This window comes from Manihot esculenta, chromosome 3, assembly GCF_001659605.2.
Source record: "Manihot esculenta cultivar AM560-2 chromosome 3, M.esculenta_v8, whole genome shotgun sequence".
Classification (NCBI taxonomy): Eukaryota; Viridiplantae; Streptophyta; class Magnoliopsida; order Malpighiales; family Euphorbiaceae; genus Manihot; species Manihot esculenta.
Window position 1 is genome coordinate 31,020,166 of NC_035163.2, and position 20,732 is coordinate 31,040,897.

A 20,732-nucleotide genomic window follows, 5' to 3' on the forward strand; every position below is an offset into this window, starting at 1 on the left:
ATTCGATTCAATTTGATTAATTTAAATTTTTTTACATTTTATTTTTAATATTTTAAAATTTAATTAAAATATTTTAATTTTAATATAATCTAATTTTTCTATATTATTGAAAATAATCTATTATTATCACTAATTGATTCGGTTCGATTTTTTTAATTTTTTTCGATCAAAATCAAATCGAATCAAAATAATTAAAAATTTTAAAATTAAAAATTAAATCAAATCGAAATAAATAAAAAACTAAATCGAATTTTTAAATTAATTCGATTCAATTAACTTTTTCAATTTGAATCAAATACAGCTCATATACATTTGATTAGTTTATTTTTTTTATTAAACTAAAAAGATATTATCTAAAAATTAATTTTATAAATAATAATAAAAATCAAACAACTGAAAATTAAATAAAAAATAATATAGTTCAATTTAAGTTGTTAATTAAATTTATTATTTCTCAGACTTACAAATTACAATAAAAAGATCTTAGTTTACCATTTTACAAGTCGAAATGAAAATTGGAAATAAATATAATGAGTGGTTAATTGTTGATTTTTAAAAATTTAATTTCAAACTTTATATTTTTTAGTGTCTTAAATAAAAATTTAAAATCTAAAACAAGGAAAAACTGAAAATTGGGCAGTGAAAAATTCCTGACATTTCCCTCCAAAATCAACTGTCCAATCATTTTCCTCACGAGCAAGGAGCCAAACGGTTCACACCACTTGTAATTCAATGGTTGGCGGGTCGGAAATCTACAATGCCAACCCAACCATCACTAATTCTCTGCATAAAAAAGCCAGCTAACGTGAATTTCTAGAAAAAAGGTCAAAAAATTCTCCCGGTTCAAGAAAAACCCAATCACGTCTTCGGTGCCCATCTCTCAGTGTTGTCCCTTACAGTCTTATACCCTTCTGATTGTTAGACCACTGCTCGAATTCGAAGCTGATCTCCTTCGATGGCCAACCCATTTCAAGTTTCTGCATCCTCTTCGATGGGTATGATTTTATATGTGTGAAAGTAGTTCAGTTCTTGATTGATTAAGGTACTTTATCCTTTTAGTTTGGAGGGGAGGTTGTCTATCTGATTTGTTTGATTGTTTTTGTTGCTGAAGGTGCGCCGAATGAAGAATTGAAGGGTGCATCTTCTGGTCTTGTGGGAGAGAATGATCTACTGATAGTTGGCCCGGGTGTTCTTGGTCGTTTAGTTGCTGAGAAATGGCGCCAGGTACTGTTTGGTCAACCAACTCATTTGGTTATTTGATGGGTGGTCATGTATGTATTTTCTGCGTCGGTTCATCTATCTCATCCTCAATGTGGGTATTTTTATTGATGGGTTATATTTTAATGTTGGCTAGATTAACTGATTTTGGGTTCTTTAATTTTTGGCTTCGCATGTTCAGGCCTATATGGGAATTGTGTGTTTCTTTTGGGATTAATTTGCTGGAGAGGCATCAGTCTCATCCTCAATTCTCTAGAGGTTTTTAATGGGTGGCTATAGTTTAAATTAGGATTCTTTGCCTTGCATGTTCAGGCCTATATGCTATCTTTTGGTATTAATTTGCTTGGGAGTTAAGATGCTAGTGGTTTGGTTTTGAGTCTATATCTTTCTATTCTTGAGCAGGAATATCCAGGGTGTCAAGTTTATGGGCAGACTGTGACTACAGACCACCATGATGAGCTGATAAAAATAGGGATCAGACCATCTTTGAAGGGAACTAAACTAAATTACCGATTCCCTTACGTCATTTTCTGCGCTCCTCCCTTGCAAACCTCTGACTATCCCGGTGATGTCAGGTTGTAAACTTGAGAATCGATGTTTCTAAAATGAAAATAGTTGTAATAAGAAATGTAATTTCCAAGGTAGAACGTGCCACTATGTTGTGAATTTGAGCTCATAAAGACTTCGATATCCATGTATCATGTACTTCCTTGCTATAGTTATAGGTAAGGTGCTGAAGAGTTTTCTCTATGTGGGAGGGAGGAAGAATTGCATTCTTTTTTATTGATTTTATTATTTTCCCCTTTAACCTTATGCTATTTTTGGGGGGATCATGATTGCAACAGGGAAGCAGCTTTGAGCTGGAACGGAGAAGGTTCTTTCTTGTTTACATCAAGCTCTGCACCTTATGATTGCAATGACAACGGACAATGTATTGAGGTGACCAACCTCTTCTTGTCTAATATGAATAATCTTTTGCTGGTAACAAAACTGAAAAGATAGTTCTCTCAATCTTTTGGACTCAAAAGAGTTCTTCCCTAGCCTACTTTGGGTAGTCTTTATCTTGGGAATATATACTGTCAAAGTATTATATATTATTATATATTACAAGTCTCTATGCGTCTGTGCAGGACTCTCCAGTTGTACCAATTGGGAGAAGCCCAAGGACTGATGTGCTTCTAAAGGCAGAGAAGGAAGTGCTGGAGAGAGGTGGCTCTGTACTGAGGTTGGCGGGACTTTACATATCCTCTCTTAGACTTGAATTGCGAGATTCATGAACTGTTTTAAGGGAAATTCCAGGCATTTGAATTGTATTTTGGCTTTCTTTCATTTAACCTTAACTGACCCTACAAAGCAGATAGGGGTGCACATGCTTACTGGTTGGAGAAGGGGACTGTTGAATTGCGTCCAGATCACATCCTGAATCTCATACACTATGAGGTCAACACTTTGTGCCTTCAAATTTATAATTTCTACTTCTTGAATTATGCTCGAAGTACATTAGCATGCCAACTTACTAGTACACAACAAGAAGTTCCATTCTTGGTTTACTTAACATGCTTTAGAAGGTATTTGTTCATAACTGAAGACTCGCATTCCCAAGTGTCTTTGTGCTACAATTTTCAGTAGTATCATAAACTAGTGAAACTAATTTTTGTTTGGACCTGGTGCTATTTTAACAGGATGCTGCTTCCCTTTCTGTTGCAATCTTGAAGAAAAAATTCCATGACCGAATTTTCTTGGGTTGTGACAATCATCCATTATCCAGGTCTGTAATTGTTGATTATAACCTTTTTACATTTTCAGGGAGTTGATTACGTAAACTAGTGATATTATAGAATAAGTTTGCCTTACCTCTGTAAATTTCTCTGCAGGCAGGAAGTGATGGATTTGGTTGCTAAAAGTGGGAAATTCACTAAAAAATTCGAAGGCTTTACTGGTAAGCTCCTTTCTGATGTTCGACAAACTCATACCTGATTCAGGATGAAATTTGACTTTTGTTTCACTTCTGCTCCTTCCCCTTATCCCCTTTCATTTATGTTATTTGGACCATGAAAATTCACACATTGCTAATCTTGTTATTTCAGGAACCAGTGATCCTTTAGGCAAGAAATTAAACAACACTAAAACTCGTGAGGAAGTAGGATGGGAGCCAAAATATGCTAGCTTTGCACATTTTCTTGGAGTATCTAACTAGCTGGTATTTGTCATCTGCACTCGGATATGACCCCTTTTAATTTTGTTCAGCTATTTCCTGAAATGCTTCATGCCTTAGTGAAACATCACACTTTCAGAACACATTTAGAATACTTGCATTTCATTTTAGGAGATTTGTCTCTCTGTATATCATATTGGTGTATAATGCGAGCTTCTAGGTTTGTTGGGACATTAAACGTGCTTGATGCATAATCTTCGACTTCATTACTGACTTCTGCTCATCATCAGATCCGCAGATTAAGATTTGATTGGTGGCAGGAGAGTTGGATCTATTGCAAGTATTGAAGCACTGCAGGACTTCTAAGAAGAGATTCATGTTACAGTTACACTGACCAACCAGTGACAATAAAAAGGTTTCTGGTTATGTTTCTGAAAACATTATTGTATTTAGACAATGTGGAACTACAAGAAAAATAAATTAATTAACTTCATTGGCTTTCCCAGCACTTCTTCTTCTTTAATATAATTTGTTTATTCATTTAGCTCCAACTAATTGGTTCAATTGGCTCCAATTGGGTTTCGTATCTAATACCTCACAATCCTGAATCTAATTTTATCACTAAATTAAAACTTATTAAATTAAGGGGTTTTGCTTTCCAAACTGCTTTCTAAAGAGCTTGATATGAAAAAACCACCATTGCATATAAGAGTAAAGAAAAGATTAGATAGCTTGGAAGCACCTGAATCTTGAACCAAGTTGAAAAAACCATGTAACAGTATAGCTTGGAGATAATGAGACCTTGATAACTTGTGGCTGAGCAAACTTGTTTAGTCTGTACAGGTCCGTTAACATGGATTTCCTGTAAAACTTGACAAAAAATTTGATTACCCCCTTGTCCAAAGCTAGTACCAACATAATTAAATAGAAATTATTAGCGGTTTTTTTTTTTTTTTGTCCTTTTAAATGGATTGGTGACTTCTAAGTAAGAAGTGGTCAGTAATTTTACAGCATCCAAGGAGTGAAGAAAAAAAAAAGGGGGAAATCAAGCTGTAATCATGGGACTTGCAATCTGGCACATGGACATGTGATGTTTTGGGGGCAATGAAACACTTGATCCCAATTTGTGGTCCCTCTAAAGTTCAATCTTCCAAAACATAAATATGAGCTCTCTGTTTTTAATTTATTATATTTTATCATATAAGCTATATTATGATAGCAGGCATTGGATCAGGAGTCTAAATGTCTCTGAATTAGAGGCACCATTTCTCAGCTTTCTCGGTGATTACACATTTGTAAATAGTAAATTTCTAAGCTCCATTTACAATATAAATTTAACAGTTTTAACATTAAGTCTACTCTTGCTGAATCATATTTAAATAAGGCTGCATTATGTGATATTTATTTAATTAGTTTTAATATAAGACAAAGAATTGATGGCTCAGGAATCTTAAGTTGCTGTCAGGTTTCTCAGAATCAAACAAATCCAAGTCAACTTCATCTTGGCAACCACATTATGTTGGTGATTCCCTTATCCCTTATCCCTCCTCTCCTTTTTTCTGTAAGACATAGTCTCTTCAAGAAAACTCTTGAAGAACGTGTTTGCTATGGGGAAGATTTACTTCTTAGAATCAGATGATAATTGGGGTTTGGATCTTAAGGTGATTCTGGTTTTGATTGCATTAGCTTTCCTGGCGATTTCTGTCTGCCTCCCCCCAAGGTATCCAAGGGTTTATGCTGTGTATCGTTGCTGTTAGATACTATCCCTTGAAGCTTTCTCTCTGTTTCTGTCTGTTTCCATTGTTTGTGCATTTGATGTAATTCTTTTTCTCGTTCTTCCTGAGAAGAAGTGTAGCTCTTCTTGTGGAATGTAATCACAGAAATGGAATTATCTTGTTTCTAGGTTTTGCAATGAAAGACATGGTACTGTGATTCAAGATTCTTAAACTGATTTGTTCTTGAGAAATTTCGCTTTAGCTTGCTGGCTTTAGTTATAAATATTTTGGCAAATCGGAATCTCGGACAAACGATTGTAAATTTGAATGTGAAATAAAGTCAACGGCCATTTTGTAACACGCCCTGCTTAGGCAATTGTCCTACTATGAAGGAGAAAGCTAAAAGCATGGTTAGCAGAATATTATAATTTTCATAATTAAAAATTATAAAAAAAAATTAAATAATTTTTTATAAAATTATATATTATTTAAATTAAAATTTTCATTTCAAATAAAAAAAAAAAAACTAAATTAAAATATGTGAACAATGATTTAATTGTTTATAATCAGTCACTTGGACTTCAATTAATACAAGAATTATTACATTGGACTTCTACCTAATCATCATAATTTTGGCCAAATTAATTAACTCCTCCATTTAAGAAAACTTCATTATATTTTTGTTTTATTTAACCCAATTTGAAATATTTTGATTTTCATTATGAATTTTTAATTTAATGTTTCTAGATGGAAAGCTATATTTCTCGCTTGTGAATTTTTATTTTTATTATTTATTTTGACTAATTCATTGCACAACAAAAGAAAGAATGAATTTAACTTTTTTTTAAAATTAAATTCATAAATTGTATTAAATTAAGAAAAGTAAATTAAAGTATATTAAATCAGTAATAAATTAACAAATAAAATAGAACTTAGAAAAGGCTTTAACTTAATATTAAAATTTAATTGGTAGTCGGATATAATTTAAAATTTACGTTTCTCAATTTAAAAAATCCTTAAATTAAATCAAATTATAAATATACGGTTCTGATATGATTTAAGAATAGTTTTGATTTTGATTAATTTTAGGCGAATGTTAATAGATTCATGAATGTCTCTAAGTAGTAGGCATGAACAATTTATTTTAATTTTTTTCATATAAAATAAATTATTTGAACATGTAACTATAAATAATAGTCCGAGATATGGATGGCTGCATTAAATTTAAGAATAATGATAAATTGACTAAACAGCAACATATGTATCTTAATTTATTAGGATATTTAATAAATTTAGCTATACCTAGCAAATGTGATTCAAATGGTATGTAATAGGGTAACTGTAGCAAGCTACAGGCAAGCAAGGTGTTGAGAGCATTAGTTAATGTTGTATTTATATTTGATATGCTTCAATGAATCCAACATTGTTCTTTCTTCTCTATTAATAACCTTACTCAGCTTCTTTTATCTCAACCCTCTATTCCTCCATCTCTTCCATACCTCTCTCTCTCTCTCTCCAGTGTCTGTGATCTACCATGGATATCCAGAACAAGGTCAATCATGGACCCATGGATGGCGTGGAGAGCAGAGGGGCCAAGGACGGAGGAGGGAGAACCAGTTTCTTGCTTCTAAGACTTATGGCTTTGCTTCTAACTTTGGCTGCTACTATAGTTCTTGGGGTTAATAAGCAGACCAAAGTTGTTCCAATTCAGCTTTTGGATTCCTTACCACCTTTAAACATTCCTGTTGTTGCTAAGTGGCATTATCTCTCTTCCTTTGTGTAAGTTCATTGCCTGCTCTTACTACTTTGCTTTTTTTTTTTTTGTTTTCTGTCTAAAGAAGTTTGAACAGAATAATATGTAATATTATACAATTTATATCAGGTTCTTTGTTGTATCAAATGCCATAGCGTGCACATATGCAGCAGTGTCTCTACTCCTTTCTTTCAGCAGAAAGAAAAGGTGGTTGCTCGTTACCTTAATCCTCGACGTATTGATGGTGGCCTTGCTATTTTCCGGCAACGGAGCAACCGCAGCAATTGGAGTATTGGGTTACAAAGGGAATTCACATGTGAGATGGAATAGAGTGTGCAATGTGTTTGGGAAATTCTGCAACCAAGTAGCAGCTGCCGTGGCCCTCTCTTTGCTTGGCTCAATAGTTTTTATCTTGCTGGTTATGCTTGCTGCTCTTCGCCTTCATAACAAATCTAAATGAAATGAATTCACTGTCTACGTATCTGAAGCTATTTCTAAGTCTTGAGGTGGAATGGATCAGAGCTAGTGGTTCAAATATTTGATTCAAACCAAATATTTAAAAAAGGAAAGAAAAAAAGTTGATATCTTAGAGGGCAACCAAATCTTTCTTGAATTGAAATCGAAATTGTTAAAATTTAAAATTGAATCAGACCGAAACTAGACTATTACCGGTGTAGAAAAAAGGGTGCAATTGTTCGGTTCTATTAAATTGATTTGATTCTTTCTAAAATAAAATAAAACGCATCCATAAAAATAGGAAGGTTTTTCTTTTAAAAAAAATTTCACTTCTGCATTCATAGAATTACGCAATTTAGCCTGTTTGATTTTTTTTTTTTTTGTTTAAATCAGTTTAAAGATTTTAAATTTAATTTAATCTAAATCAATAGAAATTAAAAGATTAATAAACTCAATAATAATTCACCAAGTTTTATTTCTTTATTTTTGGACCAAATTGAATTTAAATTAAAATTTCCATTTAAAAATAATTTAACTTAGAAGGATTAAGCAACATCCTTGAACCTAATAATTCTAATAAATGATAAAAATTCAAGAAGCAAAATTATGAGACAAAGCCTAAACCAAAACAATTTCTTCCAAAACTAAACAATCAGCAAGCTAAACCCGAAATAATGAGAACATTGAAAAATTCCTTGCAGACAATTGATGCTAAATTGAGTTTATCTATATATGTTATTACAGTGACTAATAATCATCCATTTTATAGCATCAGCATCATGAAGAGATAAAGACAGCCCAGCCGGTTAATACAATCATTACAAACACTGTAACAATCCAGTTAAAACTAGTCTAAATAATTTTTAAACCTATTTTTCACTAATTCAAATTATTTAGCAGTTTTGACCTGATATATAATATCTATGAACTCTAAGTATGGAGTATCTTTAAAACTTTGAAGAGAGCACTTTGCTGGGTCTACCCAACATGAATTCAAATTAGTCGAGCAAGTAAACATCAGATGGTCTATACTTAAAAAGTATATATACATATATATAATATCTATCTTACATATTCTAACGATATGGAATATTACACGATCAATGAGAATCCATAGAAAACAAACAACATTCCTGTAGATTGCTGTATATGTAAAGTTTACACAGACCAACCCAGAGTCTTAAATGGCTGGGTAATTTAATTCTATAAATTGGAGGTAAGAGTATTCAAATGCTACAGTTGACACATACTGTCATGGTACAGAATTCTGTTTAATAAGCAATAATCATTGAAACTACCTTAAGCTGAAATTAAGTGAACCCCTGTGGTTTATGCTCAGGACGCAAGCTCTCAATGCTCTTATGTGGCTGGATATTTTCCCAGAACCATAACTCTTTAAAATCATTGAGGAAGAACAGGTGGTGCAATTGTGCGGGTGTTGTATGATTTGCAGTGCCTGCATTTCTGACCAATTATGTGGAAGAAGACTTCTGTTGTGTCATTGCAGTCATTACATAGGATCCAGACCTGCAAATCACCTTTGATTTTTAGTCGTCTTTCAATATCCCCAAAAACTTCACATGAATCTTGGCAAAAAATCATACATCACAAGCAAAGAAACACGGTAGCTCACAAGTAGACTCTTAGATCAGGGCTGCAGCATTACTTAAAGCAAATATAGAGCATAACCTAACTGAACTAGATGGGAGATTCAAGAAGCAGGTAAATAGATTGTAAGAAGGATGAAAGCAAGCACCTTTTTGTAGCGGTAATCCTCAGGCATGATGGTTGCTTCTATCTGAGTTGAAAACAAATCAGTGTTATCATTTAATACAGGAAATGTTGTTTTAATCCAACCAACAAAATAACTTTTACAGAAATGCAAAGTATTGAAAGGTTAACTGTGGCAAGCAACCGAGATCAAGTGAGCTTAAATTAATAACGTTACCTCCTCATCTATTCTCTTCCAGGTTTTAGACATGTCAATCACTGATTTGGAGCATATGGGACAACAGTATCTGGTTGGTGATGCCAATTCAAGTTAAAATCAAGTTTTGACTTGAGAATCACAAAAACAAAGAACAAGTTCAAGAGAGCTAACTTATCACGCTTTATCATCTCACAGTAACATTCAAAATGCATTGTGTGCCCACATTTCATTACACTAGTGTCTTTTAGCGAATCAAACAAGTACTGCAGAATATAACATTATGGGAGGCATCAGTACATAGACACAAAATTTCTCTTCACCACAAGATTATGCAACCACTAGACAGACCTCATAACATATGGGGCAGTGGTGGCGCATGGAGTTCTCCACACATGAATGATTGCCGCGCAGGCTAATTGAGTAGCAAGAACCTGCATACAAATTAAACATTGTCACTTGCCAGCATACAAAGGATTCTGGCAAAAGGAGCTAAACGAATCATACAGGGATGAAATCTAGAGTTAAATAATTAAGAAAACATAAATCATATTATAATTAACTGAAAGAAGAACAGCAAAACTATGAGGTAGCTAATGCATACCGCACTTGTTGCAGTGAAAATAATTCTCACGGCCACCAACTCTGTTTTTCATTTACAGATACAGAAATTAATTTCAGGAATCATTTGGCAACAAAAATGGGGAGAGATAAATAGAACAAATGAACCAAAACTACATTCACTTACCTACAGATCCCACAATCATCACAATGGAACTGTCCTTTCTCTGTCTGCAGCATAGATTACCAAAAGCTAACATCAATTACTAATATCAACCAAGGATCAAAAGGTACCACACTAAAGTGATACCCAATATAAGAGAGATTCACAAGCATCAACCAGCTACAAAATAGATATTGGAAACAGCAAAGTAGCAAGTTTTCAAAGAATCAATATTGATTATTCAAAATCAGAATGTATGATTACATCATCGTCATAGAATTTGCAGACTCCACAGAAATATTCCCCCATATTGACGCCACAGTTGGTACAAACTTGAGCAACCTGGAATTCAAGTGAATTTGAGTTGAGATGAAAACTAACAGAAAAGGGAAAATCTGAACAAGAAAGTATTACATTACAAATGTAGAAGCATACACACCGGCTGCTCTGTGTCACAAACTGAACATATTACCTGAAACATAAATATAAACCCCATGGATTTCAATATTTCCCATTCATAACCCAGTAATTTTATGAAAGTTGATACGTATATACACATATTCAAGAACAATTAAATGCTGAAACACAGAGAGTTAGATTAACATACTTGCTTGACATCGTATCTATTGAGCTCATGCCGATCATTGGGGTTCTTCAACATGCTCTAATGAATCAAAGGAAAGATGTATCAGGTATAAAACGAGGGAATATTGCCTGGCATTATCTAGCAATTAAGGTAAAGGAATAACAATGTAACAAAAACCAAGATCAGTTTAAGCATCCATCGATAAGTGCTTCCGAACAACAGATTAAGCAGAACATAAGAAACGAAACTCAACATGCTCCAATGAAGAAGATAAAAGGAAATTAAAGATCACCCACATCAAGATAAGGTAAAAAGGAAAAGGCTTTGAGCTAAATGAGGAAAAGCAGATGGGAAATCAGTGAAAATAATACCGCAGCCTCGTTGTGACAATGGCGACAAGGAAAGGCATCGTTGCAGCATGGAGCTCGAATCCTGCATCTTCTCCTGTAATGCTCGCATCTACAAAGAAAAGAAACATAAAGTAAGCACGAAATCAACCATTGAAGAAGGTACAGAGGAAGAAAAACAAAAGAAAAATACCCATAGCCCATCTTGCCAAAATCAAGGCGTCCATTAGATGGGGTGGAGGGTTCCATTAGGTTTGGAGAGAAATGGATAACAGATAGATTTGCGGAGAGAGCGCATAACAAGGAAGGCTAAAGGTGAGGCAAGCACTTTGCTGATTTGGGAAGGAAGGAATGGGGCTTTCCTTCTTGGGTTTGTCGCAATCCTCCAAACAAATAAACAAAGAAAGCAACCCATCATCAAAATAATATTTTTATATCCAAATCAATCCCTTTTCTCATCTTGCATCTCTGGGGGAAAAAAAAACTCCTTTCTCATGATTTCTTTTTAATTATTGTTTTGATAATCTGGAGAAAAAAATTAATAGTATAATAAAAACTCATTATATTTTTATATAATTTATAGAACATACATTGTGTTTTTAATATGAATAATTTAATTTCTAAATTTTTATTTTTGTTATCAAAATATTTACCTATTAGATTTATCATTAATATTAGTTATATTCAATTTGAATTAAATAATTTATTACTAAAATTATAAAACTATATTTTTATAAAAATAAAATTTGAAATATTAAATTATTAAATGCAACAATAAATTTTAATAAGATCACTATTTTTTACCTATAAAGTAAAATCTTATATATCAAATTATTTTGAATTAATCAACAACTAACTAACTATATATATATATATTCATTTTTTATAATAATATTAATAATTATATATCTTATATTTTAGATATATAAATATTCAAATTCTGTTTATCTAAAGTATAAATAAATTATTATTATTATTATTAATATAAAATAAATTTTGATATAGATTGTTAATTAAAATATTTAAAGTTAAAAACATATTTAAGTATTTTTCAATTATAAATTTTCTCCGTGATTTCTCTCTGTCTCGATACTCTTATTTTTTCTTTTTTCTTAAATCTAACCCCTTCTTTTCATTTTCCATGGAAGATAATATGCGTCAATTAACTATAGATGAAGACGAATATATTGTTCTTCCTATTAAGAGATCCAGAAATATCATCACTTATAATTTCTATATGATAAAAATATTTCTCACATACAATCTAATCAATTTTCAAAATATATAGTCCTCTTTAGCAGATTTATGGTATTCTTTAGAGCGGTATCTATTATGGAATTAGAGGCAAAAAAAATATCTGTTTCGATTTTTTAATAATGTTGATTTTCCTTTCTTTCAACAGGATGATGATACTACAGGTTTTCCTTTCTTTCAATAGAATACCTCTAACCACACATCTGCGAATGTTAATTTGATGGGTAACAGTGAAGCGGCTAATCCCGTCAAAAGTCGGGATAGCCGAAAACAATGATCATTCTGTATTGGAACTGCTGAGAACTCGACAATACTCGGACAATTAATGCATTGAAAGATTTAGATACTAGTTACAAGCCGAACGTTTTATTTTTTATAGAAATAAAAGTCTTAACTTTTCGTCACTGTTTGCTCTTTGCGACGAAATTTTTACCTTTTAATGGTTGTATTTTTATGTACTGTTTATAAATGATTTAATCTCTTGGGTCTCCGCATTTAAATATTTATAAATTATATTTGATTTTGAATGATTATAAGTGTTTGTTAGACTTTAAAAGTTAGATGAACTCGTCGTCATGCCATTCTAACTGCTGATATTTTAGTTAGAGAATTTATTAAGTATGATCGTCTCTGTTTAGAATAATATTTACTTATAAAATTTTTTTAATATAATTAATAATCTAGCTTTAAAAAAAATATTTTTATATTATAAATTTAAAGTATTTTTCTATTATAAATTTATATGATCGTCAAAAAAGACTATCGATTGAGACGTAATTAATATTTATTATATTAATTATTATTTTCTCAAAACAAAACTAAGACGAATGGAACGGGTGGAAGAGACAGCCCAACGACTGAACCTCCTCCGATAAAAGGAAATCGAGAACTGTCACCCATGGCTTCTAGAGAGAAACATGAGAAAATTTCTAGACATTTTTAATTTAGATTTTGTTTAGATGAGCTATTTTATGATATTGGACCGTTTTCTTTTTCCTTTTTAAGAAAATCTTGTTATTGCATATAAATAACTTACCTCTCATAGCTCAAAGTTTGTTCATTTCCTGTTATATGCGATGCCTAAAAATAAACCATTATCCCTACATGTTCATCTCAGCCGCCAATGCACAACGGAAAAAACTGCTGAGACATCAAATTCCACCTCATGCAGGGCGCCTTCGCCTTCCTTTTTCCAAACAGAATTAACGAAAGACACACAGGCAAGAATCTGTCTTCCCTTGATAAGAAAGCAAGTGAATTCTCTGCATTGTCCATGCAATCTTTTTCCTTTTCAAGTTTTGCAGAAATGGGTTGTCGAGAATCTAAACATGCTGTTGCCACAGGAAACACCGTAACTCTCAAGAAATCTGACGCCGGAAGCAGCAGGAAAATCAAAGACATAAAAACTGTCAACGAAACTACCCAGAAAGAAGAAAGCCAAAATGTGAACAAATGCTCAGGAGATGTCGCTGAAGTGAAGGACATAACTGATGAAGATAAAGAGTTGAAGGAAGAAGATGGTTTTGGTTTTGAAGGCCAAGAACCAGGGAGATTGATTTCAAAGGAGTCGCCAAATCGATTCTTTTCATCAAGGAAACATTTCTCTCCAAGCCTTGTCCCCGAAAAGGAGAGCTTGTTCAGTGATATTATTGAATCTAATAACGAGGAAACACAAAATGGTTTGTAAACTTACTTACCCTCAAGAATTTCTTTCACCCTCCTATGCATTTCTAAGGAGATAGCTTTTCTTCTTCCTCTTTTCTTGTATTCTGAACTTGATAAGTTTATGTACACAGGAGAGAATGCAATTGCAAAAGAAGAGAAGAAACAGAACACAGACGAGGTATTCGAGTACTTAATCAACTTAAACATAAGATATCGCATGCTCTTATTGTGAGAATTTTGAGTAAAAGTAATTCAAAGAGCTAAACCTAGCATTATTTATGCAGGAGAAGTTGGCAGTTTTATCAAACAAGGATCTGAAGAAAACCTGAAGGAAATGTTAGAATGATAAGCTTGTCATGCATGTCCTTGTACATCGTTCGTATGGGCTCAGAAATAAAGAAACAATATTTATTTTAGCTTTTTCTTGTCTTTTCATTATATGATTTACAGCGTAATCACGTTTACTCCAAAGGTCTATATATTTCATGTAAATTTCCAATTCCAGCTACAGTCCATACCTTTACCTTCTACAGTTTCCGGTCGATCTCTGCCACTTCCATCAGTTCTTGAAATTTCCTCCAAGGTTATTTGAAATCTGAAAATGGGGATTATAGTGTGAGCGATACAAAAATGAAATCTACAACTCGGTTCGACTGAAAAGTGTTATGGGATTATTTAAAAGCAGTAATAGACCTAACAGATTAAAAAGAACACACTATGCTTATTGAATTTTGAATTCATAGATTTTGATTTAAAATTTAGATTTCAAATATGGAAGTTAAAAATTAGAATTTGAAAGCAAAATATTTTGTTTGACTAATAAAAAAATTTAAAATTTAAACTTACAGCAGAGGTTAATGTTTCATAAAAAATTTTTGTTAAATTAAATATGAATTTCAAATAACAATCACCATTATCATTTGTAGGGAGGGATATATTTTGGGATATAAGGATTCAAACTTTAGAGACCAAATGACTATCTTTTAACCATTAGACCAAACCAAACTAAAACTAGCTCACCATTATCATTTCAAATCTTTACCTCTTTTAAGTATTTAAATCTATCTTAAATTTACATTTTTTCAACTCCCCAGACAAAATGCTATATCAATGTATTTAAATCCATAATCCAAATACAAATATATTAAAATTGGTGGGAGAAAACTTCGAAATAGATAAACGATGAGGCATAGGATAGTCCAGGAGAAGTGGAGAACGCTTAAATGGCTTACATCAACGAGTAATATCCAACATCATCTGCAAGTCCGGAAGGGAATTCGAAATAAAATGATCACTTCAACAATGCACAGATTACAGAATTTACAACAGCGTATGTGGAAATACCTCCTTAAAGATGGTTAAAACAATAGGTATTTGTATTAATATTACAAGGCTGAACATGTACGAGAGTCAGTTTGTTTCTATATACACATTTCCTCCCTATACAGAACAGCATTCTCCATCCAAACCTCCAAGCAAAGGTACCAAACAGAGAATGAATATTTGAGCGGTTGTGAGAAAATCAACATGAGAAATCTTGCCCTCACCCAAATAATATTCTATACACGGCTGCCTCCATCATTCGCCTCTGTTTTTAGTTTAAGAATAGGCATAGCAGGTTCTTTGGACAATGCAAAATTTCCTTTAAGATCTGTTTTGCCATATTCCTTTACAAGTGGATCCATCACAATTCCGCAAGATCGCCATGTCTCTCCCATTAACTCGACACCGTAATAATTTAAATGATCTGATATACTGGTCCCACTTACTGACCTGCAAAAATAACACAAGGTAATATATTAATCTTGAGAATCGTCACATTTTTTATGCAATCAGGTGCTTTCAAATGTACATTTCCAAGAATTTCTTAATATCTTACTTGAATGAATTTAAACCTAGTTCAATGTTTTATGTTATCACAGTAACACAAAGGGAAAGACTCACCTGCTACAGGTAGGGTCTTCACCAGTAACATCACAGACCTTCTCTACTCTGTAGACCAAACTTCCAAGTCCAATATTATACAGCCACACCTGCAAACAAAAGAAAGGATATGGCAATTTTATAAGTTCAAAAAAAAAAAAAAGGAACACATAAAAAAAAAGACTTCTATGCATGTTGAAGTCTTAGGAAATGATTCCCAAATAAATTCCACATGAGAATGTAACAGTAGGTGTGGCAGGATTAAAGTGGATAAGTATTTCAAATATGCATATCATAATATCTTAATCCAAAATTTCAGGGCATGAAGACATCGCAAGTGATGGTGTACTGCTATGTCTTTGTCATCAATCATTCATCTAAGCCTGAAAAGATTACCTCTCTTGGGAAGTGATGGTATGTCTTCTGGGGGAAGTAGCTGTAGTATGGAGGCAAATGCGGCACCATATCATGGTCATTTGTTACTCTTATTGTATTTGGCACAAGTTGACTATAGTAAGATGCAAAAGCTGCATTGCCAATACGAGGCTGTCCAAATGTCATAACCATCACATTTTTGGCTTTATGGTTGACCTGAGAATAAATCAACATTTATTCAAAATGACTTCTATGTATAAAAAAAATAAGCAAGCATGACAAGCTACAATAGTAAGTCATGGAAGAAAGCCATAAACTAGAGAAAGATGTGATTTGAATAGTATAAAGAAAATTATAGATTTTATTACAGTTAGATCAAGTCCACAAAAGGCAGCCATAGCCCCTCCCATTGAATGCCCTGTCACAATGATGTCAAGATCTCCATAATAATCTTGTGCTCTTTTTACAGCATTTAGAATTCCAGGGCGCACTGTTGTGTTATGATAAGCATTATAAAATCCATGATGCACCTGAAACAGTGCAATGGAGTAAAGATTGCAATTATTAACCAAGAAACACAACTTATTGTCAGCAAACAAAAAATTTCCGTAATACACACCATTGCATCAGGCATGCCAGGATAGTTTAGATCAAGCTGTTTCCAGAATAAGTCTTCAACCCAATTCTGTATGCTGAAGAAATGTAATTAATCCATTAGGAAACCATCAACAAGGAAATTTTACAAAATAAGATCATCTCTGCATTAAATGATGATGATCGGACAACAAGACTTGCATTTGGTTATCATATACTCTCAGTTTTGAAGGTCAAACGCGTGTAACCCTTACTATTTTGCATAAAATTTTATGCACCATTAACCAATCAAGCAGGAGAATTTTTCTAAAATCTACAAACATGTGCACATGTAAACATATATAGGCGTGTAAAACATGTGAGTGCACAAGTGCAAAAAATATTTTGGATGTTCACTGTGCTTTGACATCTTCTTCTTCCCAACACCATCCCAAGCCGCCCCCGCTGCTGCCCTCCAAAAAAAAAATCCCAGCCCCAACCAGAAAATTCTCTATTCCTTTCCATCTTTTTTTTATTAAAAAAAAAGAAGAGCCAACTTGGAAAGCCATTTGAACTGTGAGTAATCTCCTTTTACAGGTAGCTTAAAAACCTAAGTACTGTAAGCACAATAAAATGAATGCTATTTGCATACCTGTGTTCCTGAGTTCCTCGAAATGCAATAACTACAGCATTAAGATTCTTTGCCACACCAACAAATGCCTATCAGATATAATAGCAATACAGAAGTCAGTCAATGGGAAGGACAAGAAAACTAATAGAAGATCTAAAGAAGTGTGTATACTTTTAACTAACACAAGGAAAAAATGCCAGGAGATATGCACCTGTAGGCAGTGCTGAATGTCCACAATCAGCTCAATAATCTCAAATCCCTGTTCCCATTCAAATGTTTACTATGACCAGTTAATCAGAATGAAAGCCTAATTGAAAGCACAACCTATTATATCAATCAAATTACCTCAGTTAAATCATCACATCTTGAGCAAGTCCAAGTAAACAGTTCTGACAAATCTGACATATAAACCTGCCAGTTCAAAGCTCATGTCAGCTCTTGAGAAGTCCACGGAAACTTTCCACGACATAAAAATTTATATCACATTGTGATTAAACAAGAACTTAAGAGGCCATGACAAAAATCATGGTTTTGATTCAGTGCTTAAAGGAACTTACAGCAGAAGCATATTCCACTAATATTGTAGCGAGAGTGTGATTGTAAATGGGGAGATTATTTATGTCCTTGGGCCTGTGCTTCACCTTAAGTTCTGCAACAGAGAACAAAATCTTGTAAGATTTCATTTCAAAATTTCAAACTAGAATTTTAAGAAAGCCATCCACAATCCCATTATGCTTCACAGGGAGTACATGTTATCCTTGCACTCAGGCACATATTATATACAAGCATCCCATATAAGAGAAATTCCGCCCATTATAAAATCTACTAAATCTCTAAAATCACATAACTCTTCATAAACTTTCCCCGGCAGAAAAGATGTTGAATGAACCGCAACCTTTTCCAGCTCTCAAGCTTTCCTGCAAAAAAACACAATCATTCTGATGTCCTAACTACCCACCCATAACATAATCTATGTATTCAAAACCTCATTTATCACGTTCCTTCATAAAAAATCCATCATAACAAAAAGCTATCAATCCTCATATTATGGGTAAAAAAAAAAAAAAAGAAAGTCCATCCGATCAGAAAATGTTATCACCCGCATATATATTCAAAACCTCATTTATCACGTTCCCTCCGTCAAAAAGCCATCATAATCAAAAGCTATGAATCCTCGTATTATGGGTAAAAATAAGAAAAAACCGTCCTCTCAGAAAATGTTAGCACCTAACATGGCAAAGCCATGAATTCAAAATGCCACTGATAAGCCCTATAAATTGAATCTAAAGTATAGTATTCCAAGCAGCTTTTTCATATTTCGCAAAGCTAAACTTGTGCAATTATCTCATACAAAAAAATAAACCAAGAGGATAATGTTTTTTGAAACATTACCTCTCGCAGAAGACAAAGCAAATAGAAAAGCAACAAAAATTGCCAATATCAAACGCCTTCTGCGCTCCATATTCTGCATCCATGAACATTTATAATCAATTAATTACTCAAAATAAAACACAATTAGTCCGATTCCTAATCTAATAAATTATGCATAAAACAAATAAAGAAATAGGACCTTTGTATCCCGCTACTTCAAGCACGGCGATCTCGGAGCAGCGATATGATGGACGGACTATATCGTCCTCCGGCGACCGTTTGGATTTTCTACGGTCTCTTTCAAGTCCTCTCGATATCAGTAGAAAGAGCTCCTGTAATTGATACGGTGAAACAGGAGACAAAAAATAATGGATGGGAAATGAAAGTAAGGGACTTTGCTGGCTTAATTGATTGACTATATTGCCATCCCTTATTTTGTCAAAGGGTTTGTTTCTATGAGGGTATTCGTAGTAAAAGTTGGTTTTTCTGTTGGTTAATTGGTAATTTAACCTGGGAGTTTGATTAGGTGGATCGCGTATTACCATTACCGCCTCGTTCTTTTTTCTTTTTTTTTTTTGTCTTTTTTTATTTATTAATATTCGGATATTCTATCCGTTTCGACGGTAATTTTGGATTTTTTCACTGGGATTGCCCGTTACGTACCGGCCGGGTCATCTGGGGCCCCTAGCCTTTGAAATTTATGTGGGTGAACAAAGTCAAATTTGGGTTTGCGTTTGCGTTTGCGTTTCGTACCAAAATTCAATTAATTATAAAAAAAATTATAATTAAATTGATAATTACAGTTGAATTAATTTTTTCATATTTAGAATTTGAAATCTCCTGTATGACATAAAAAGCTGGCAAATCGTAATAGATATTTGTATTTTTAATTTAATATTTTGTAAAATAATAATTAAGTTAAAATCCAAAATAAAAAATTCTAAATTAATAGTGTATTTAAATTATATTTATGGATTTCAATTTTAAATATAAGAGAATTCTCTTTATTTACTATTGGATTGGATGGTTGGCATAATGTAAATTTAAATTTGATTATCCCATCAAAAGTTCACCTTAAATCATTGAATTATTTAAGCTAAACTAAGCACGGTAGATAGAAATTAATTATTATAATTTTTGTGCAAATTCATAGAGCATTCGATTGTTAAAATTTGTAGTTAATTTTCCCCCTCCCAAAAAAAATTCCTTCTAATAAAAACTACATAAAATATATATTTAATTGCATTTTGTATAAAAATTTAAAAACAGCTAATTATAAATGATCTGTACATTTTGTATTCTTAATTTTATTTATATTTATTTTTATTTGAATATATATACAAAATGTCTTAAATCATAATGCTTATGCGTACATGTACTTAAAACATGAGTTTTGTTTTTTTTGTTTTTTTGTACTCAATGGATTATGTGTTATTCTTAATTTTATTTGTGTTTTTTTTTTTTTAATTTATACGGGTTATGGCCTAATGGCGTCGTTTACCGTGCTCCCACTTTAACGTTTCCGCAGACGCTAAAACTAACGGTTACATATTAGTCAATTTTGGACGAGTAGCTAGACGATAGAGATCACATTTTGTTACTAGAGTGTATAGCACGTACAAGTCATGTGCGCTTATCTTCACGTGTTTTGTTTTTTAGCCATTAATGTCTATAAACATAAAAGCATCTATAAGTATCTACAGCATTAGTTGCTTAATTTTTTCATCCATACACATGTTTCTCTTAGTTTTTTTTTTTTTTCAAATAGATAAAATTTCTATTATAATATTACAAAAAAAAATTAATTATTAATTTTTCTTATAAAACATGCTTATATATTTACTTTATTATTACAAAAATTATAAACTTTACTTGATCCTTACAGCAAATACCAAATTCCAGTGCTTTAAAGTCTATCTGAATCAAGTGGGTTAAAGGTGGGAAGTCTACACTCGACCTGACCCAAAAGACTTAAATTTTTTTAAGTATATCAATTACTACCCTAATGTCACAAAATAAATATTTGATTATTAAGTATTAATATAAATATACATATATT

General features: G+C 32.6%; 5 protein-coding genes across 7 annotated transcripts; 3 read left to right on the plus strand and 2 right to left on the minus strand.

Annotated features, from left to right (window-relative positions):
• The first annotated feature begins 786 nt into the window (after positions 1-786).
• LOC110610344 lies at positions 787-5,320 on the plus strand. 2 transcript variants are annotated; one of them, XM_021750223.2, is made up of 10 exons: positions 792-995; positions 1,112-1,224; positions 1,621-1,793; positions 2,064-2,157; positions 2,349-2,459; positions 2,569-2,658; positions 2,901-2,986; positions 3,093-3,157; positions 3,306-3,418; positions 3,664-5,320. In XM_021750223.2, the coding sequence occupies exons 1-9, from the start codon at positions 956-958 to the stop codon at positions 3,413-3,415; spliced, it is 882 nt and encodes a 293-aa protein (XP_021605915.1). In that variant the 5' UTR covers positions 792-955; the 3' UTR covers positions 3,416-3,418; positions 3,664-5,320. The 2 variants fall into 2 exon arrangements, with proteins under 2 accessions (XP_043810446.1, XP_021605915.1); XM_043954511.1 differs by lacking the exons at positions 3,093-3,157; positions 3,306-3,418; positions 3,664-5,320 and having other exon boundaries at positions 787-995; positions 2,569-2,786; positions 2,901-2,932.
• Positions 5,321-6,435: 1,115 nt separating this feature from the next.
• Positions 6,436-7,317, plus strand: LOC110612335 (CASP-like protein 1E1). The gene is made up of 2 exons (XM_021753092.2): positions 6,436-6,867; positions 6,971-7,317. Exons 1-2 carry the CDS (start codon positions 6,623-6,625, stop codon positions 7,299-7,301), a joined length of 576 nt encoding a protein of 191 aa, XP_021608784.1. The 5' UTR covers positions 6,436-6,622; the 3' UTR covers positions 7,302-7,317.
• Positions 7,318-8,413: 1,096 nt separating this feature from the next.
• Positions 8,414-11,283, minus strand: LOC110610849 (E3 ubiquitin-protein ligase MIEL1). Its single transcript, XM_021750924.2, has 12 exons — positions 11,075-11,283; positions 10,906-10,993; positions 10,556-10,612; positions 10,388-10,420; positions 10,213-10,290; positions 9,973-10,016; positions 9,829-9,869; positions 9,576-9,658; positions 9,399-9,490; positions 9,246-9,315; positions 9,054-9,095; positions 8,414-8,824 (listed from the first exon to the last, which is right to left on the minus strand). Exons 1-12 carry the CDS (start codon positions 11,128-11,130, stop codon positions 8,699-8,701), a joined length of 810 nt encoding a protein of 269 aa, XP_021606616.1. The 5' UTR covers positions 11,131-11,283; the 3' UTR covers positions 8,414-8,698.
• Positions 11,284-13,050: 1,767 nt separating this feature from the next.
• Positions 13,051-14,578, plus strand: LOC110611695. Its single transcript, XM_021752082.2, has 3 exons — positions 13,051-13,814; positions 13,932-13,978; positions 14,085-14,578. Exons 1-3 carry the CDS (start codon positions 13,301-13,303, stop codon positions 14,127-14,129), a joined length of 606 nt encoding a protein of 201 aa, XP_021607774.2. The 5' UTR covers positions 13,051-13,300; the 3' UTR covers positions 14,130-14,578.
• A 494-nt stretch (positions 14,579-15,072) lies between these two features.
• Positions 15,073-19,044, minus strand: LOC110610258 (lipase). Of its 2 annotated transcripts, XM_021750097.2 has the most exons (12): positions 18,873-19,044; positions 18,695-18,767; positions 18,151-18,219; positions 17,860-17,951; positions 17,648-17,713; positions 17,514-17,561; positions 17,324-17,391; positions 16,718-16,790; positions 16,467-16,628; positions 16,120-16,314; positions 15,745-15,833; positions 15,073-15,573 (listed from the first exon to the last, which is right to left on the minus strand). In XM_021750097.2, the coding sequence occupies exons 2-12, from the start codon at positions 18,762-18,764 to the stop codon at positions 15,360-15,362; spliced, it is 1,146 nt and encodes a 381-aa protein (XP_021605789.1). In that variant the 5' UTR covers positions 18,765-18,767; positions 18,873-19,044; the 3' UTR covers positions 15,073-15,359. The 2 variants fall into 2 exon arrangements, with proteins under 2 accessions (XP_021605789.1, XP_021605790.1); XM_021750098.2 differs by lacking the exon at positions 18,151-18,219 and having other exon boundaries at positions 18,873-19,043.
• Between the last annotated feature and the right edge of the window lie 1,688 nt (positions 19,045-20,732).